The sequence below is a fragment of the Temnothorax longispinosus genome, unplaced genomic scaffold (genome assembly GCF_030848805.1).
Source record: "Temnothorax longispinosus isolate EJ_2023e unplaced genomic scaffold, Tlon_JGU_v1 HiC_scaffold_830, whole genome shotgun sequence".
NCBI classification, from domain to species: domain Eukaryota; kingdom Metazoa; phylum Arthropoda; class Insecta; order Hymenoptera; family Formicidae; genus Temnothorax; species Temnothorax longispinosus.
In genome coordinates, this window is record NW_027270704.1 from 1 (window position 1) to 3463 (window position 3463).

The window sequence follows — 3463 nt, forward strand, 5'->3', positions numbered from 1 at the left end:
GGCTCGGCGCGGGGACGCGGGTGTTCCGAAGGGGGGCGCTCGCGCCGTTACCGACCGTTTTGGAAAATCGCGCGCCAAGTTTTTTTTCGTCGTCGCTCGCGCGCGTCCGGACTCGCCCGAACTTGCCCGAACTCGTTCGAGGTCGCTCCTCTCGACGTTCCGGGGGGGAAAAAATGCGTTCGAGGTCGTTCGTTTCGCGGGGGGTCTCGATCGCCCATCTTCGTCGTTTTTTACTCTCGGTCCGAAGGTCGTTTCGATCCGCGTCGCGGACGACGCGATCGCCGCGACATCGAGGGGTAAGCGCGGTCGCGCGGAGATAGGTATACGGATCTGGGAAAAGGGGGAAAAAAAGAGAGAGCGCACAGATGAGATACGTATATAGTTTTTTTATTCAGAAAAATAATACACGCGCGTTTACATTGTTTCGCTCGCGTGAATATATACATTTTGTAGACGCGACATCGTTATTAGGATGAGAAACAGAGCGCGGCTATCTCGCAGTCGACGATGTTGTCAGGATCGAAGAAATCGCTCTTCAGTATCGCAGTCTGAACCGAAGTTTTCATTTTCACCGCGTTGGCGGCTATCTCCCGATAGCGCGAAAACTTCGCGTCGACCTTCTCGGTCGCCGCGCTCAGCGCCCGGACAACGCGATCCACGCAAAATTGGAGATCGTACAGCGTGAGCAGGGTTTTGAGCACCATCGCCACGCGAGCCAGGTTGGGTAGCTCCATACGTAGGATCGGCCCGTTGTTGATCACTCCGAATCGCAGCGTCATCCCTTCGATCGACATCGGCGAGGGGGGGCGAATTACGTCGGAGAGAGCGCGTTCCATGCACGACAATATGTCGCGTTTGCGCTCGACCAGTCCTTTCCACATGTCGAGCGTCAGGGAGACCTCCCTGCCTTGTTTGTCTCCCAGGGCGATATCCACGTACGAAGGCGTGGTATGAATACTGTACCACGGCGACTTGATCGCGATACCTATGGCTATGTACTTGTAGCCAGTCGTCGTCAGCAGATAACGCGTCGTCAGGACGCGCACAGGGGGCAATTCGACGGGCTGGTCGGTGGGAGGGCGAAAGTTAGAACGAAACACCTGATGATGCCGACGATCGTCCTCGACGGGCGCGTCGGTGGGAGGATGAGAGCTGCGACGCGACTCCTGGCGATGAGGACGATAATGCCGATCGTCCATCAAACTAATCCTCCGCATTTTATTGCCGTTGTCGTTCGCCTCCGAATCCGCCGTCTCCGGAGGGGAAATACTCCTCGGCGCGGGTCGATCGGCCAACGTTGAGAACATTTCGCGCCGCGCGCCGCGGTAACCGTTTGTTTCTGATTTTTTTCGACGCGTCGTATTCGGCCGACGACGCGACACTGATGCCTTGGGTGGGACACATCGGTATAAGTAGGAAAGATCTGACTTATGTCGCGCGTGGCGTGGTGTGGGAAATTTGCGCGGTCCTCTACTTCTTTCGGCGGATGCGGAGATCGGAGAGCCGAACCCCGGTGTCGTCATCGTTCGAATAATCGCTCGCCGCCAACGTTAGCGAGTTATTGTTGAGGCGTACGATTCGATCGAGGAGATCGCGCAACTGCTGCAACAGTTCGGCCCTAGGGCAGACGATATTTTGCATCCGCAGATCGAATTTACCGGCCGACGAGACGGTCCTCGTAAATTCGTTGAATTTGTAGAACTGCGCCCGAGTGGTGAAGTACAGATTGTCGTCGACGTAGCGGAAGATCGACGTCACGCCGGTCGGTATTCCGGGAAACGTCGCCTCGAGGGGCGTAAATTTGGCGACTCTCTTGTCCTTGTCGCATTCGTCTATCTCGCCCACCGCGTTACCGTTGAACACCACGAAGGAACGTCCTCTGTGGGTGTTCACCGCTCCGTTGATCAACGTGTTTTCGGGAAATCCGAGTTCTTGCAAGGTCTTCGGCCAACCTGGCCGCAGACTAAATTCCGGATATTGAACCAAGTATACCAAATTATCTACGAACACCACGAGATCGCCGGACGGGGATTGATAGGCGGCAGTCACGCGCGTGTAATTGTCGTGAAGAAAGCTCATGTGATTCGAAAGGACTAAAGGTCCGTTGTACGTCCTACCGTCCAGATCGATCGACCAAACGTAACGCTTGTACGAGATGTACATTCGATTTTCCAAAATCAATATCCCGTTCACGCGATCGAGGCTGCACAGGTCCGGCGATGGCGGCGGCGGCGGCGGCGGCGGCGGCGGCGGCGGCGCCGGCGTCCGACGCGGGGGCTCGTTCGTATTTTTTTCACCGTACAAACGTTGAATGTCGGCAATGTCGTTTTGGTCGAGCTTCACCGGATACTGCTGGTCCGGCTGTATCGCGAACATCACCGATGTCTTGCGCCTGTTGTGCACCACCAATCCGAGAGAGTGGCCGATCTCGTGCGTCAGCGTGTAATGCAGGGAGAACCTATCCGCGGGATGTTTATTGACGTAAATGTGCCACGGCTCGTCCCCGTCGACGTGCACCTCGGAGACGAACCCCGCTTGGTCCGTCGGGAGAGACGCGTGGGCGAGCACGTTGCCGGGGCCGTCGAATTTGTCCGAGCAAATTGCTCCGTTTACCTTGGTATTCGTGTTATAGTGACGTAGGCGTCGCCAAGATATTATAATGTCGGCATTCGGCGTTTCGGAGCGTTCGAACGTCAATGCCGAATGCTGCGACCACAGGTCGAACGCGGCCCGCGCCGTGTTCAGCTCGGTCTCGTCGGCTAAGTGAAAATGCCACGTCAGGTGCGTCTTCGGCCATTTGGACAGGCTCGCTTTCGTTCCGTGCTTCAGGATATCTCGGAAACCGCATCGCGGTTTACTCATCAATTGCAGTGTTTCGTTGTTGGGCGTTCCGTCGCCGGGTAAATCGTAGTAATTCTGAAAATCCTCGAAGGTTTTGCGAAGAACGTCGTTTCGTCTCTGAGCCGGAACCGCGTCTACGTCTTTGGACAGATATTCGTATTTCTGCAAGTAGTCGAACGTGAGCGCGTAATTTCCGTCCGTAATTGTGGAATTAATGCACCTCGCGGCGATAAAACACGCGGTTAACGCGATTACGCGCGCGAGCCGCATCGTCGAGAGCGAGAGAGACGGCGGAACTGCGATGACGGCGCGTTGCGGTTTGAGCGCGATCTCGACGAGCGCTCCGGATGCGAACGTTTACGCGAGGACGCTCGTTAGCGATAACGCGGATAGGTGGCGGCGGGGGTCTCGGGTGTGAAAAAAATGCGTCGAAGATTCCGGCGAATGAGTCGACCCGATAAAAACGCGTTATTTTTCCTCAATGTATTTTTCTTCGACGCAAAAACGCCGTTCTTGTTACATTTTTTTTTTACCGCGATATCCTCCCTTTGTCGCGCTTTCTCGGCGCGGATAGGTGCGGCGGCGGGGTCTCGGGTGGAAAAAAAATGCGTCGACGATTCCG

The 3463-nt window shown here is 55.9% G+C and overlaps 1 protein-coding gene across 1 annotated transcript; it reads right to left on the minus strand.

Moving 5' to 3' along the window:
- Nucleotides 1-1470: 1470 nt before the first annotated feature.
- On the minus strand, nt 1471-3111 carry LOC139825049 (stromelysin-1-like). Its single transcript, XM_071797591.1, has one exon. It carries the CDS (start codon nt 3109-3111, stop codon nt 1471-1473), a length of 1641 nt encoding a protein of 546 aa, XP_071653692.1.
- Nucleotides 3112-3463: the final 352 nt, after the last annotated feature.

Excerpts from the sequence above, each read along its gene's own strand:
- LOC139825049 (XM_071797591.1), bottom strand. The coding sequence starts at position 3,111 with ATGCGGCTCGCGCGCGTAATCGCGTTAACCGCGTGTTTTATCGCCGCG.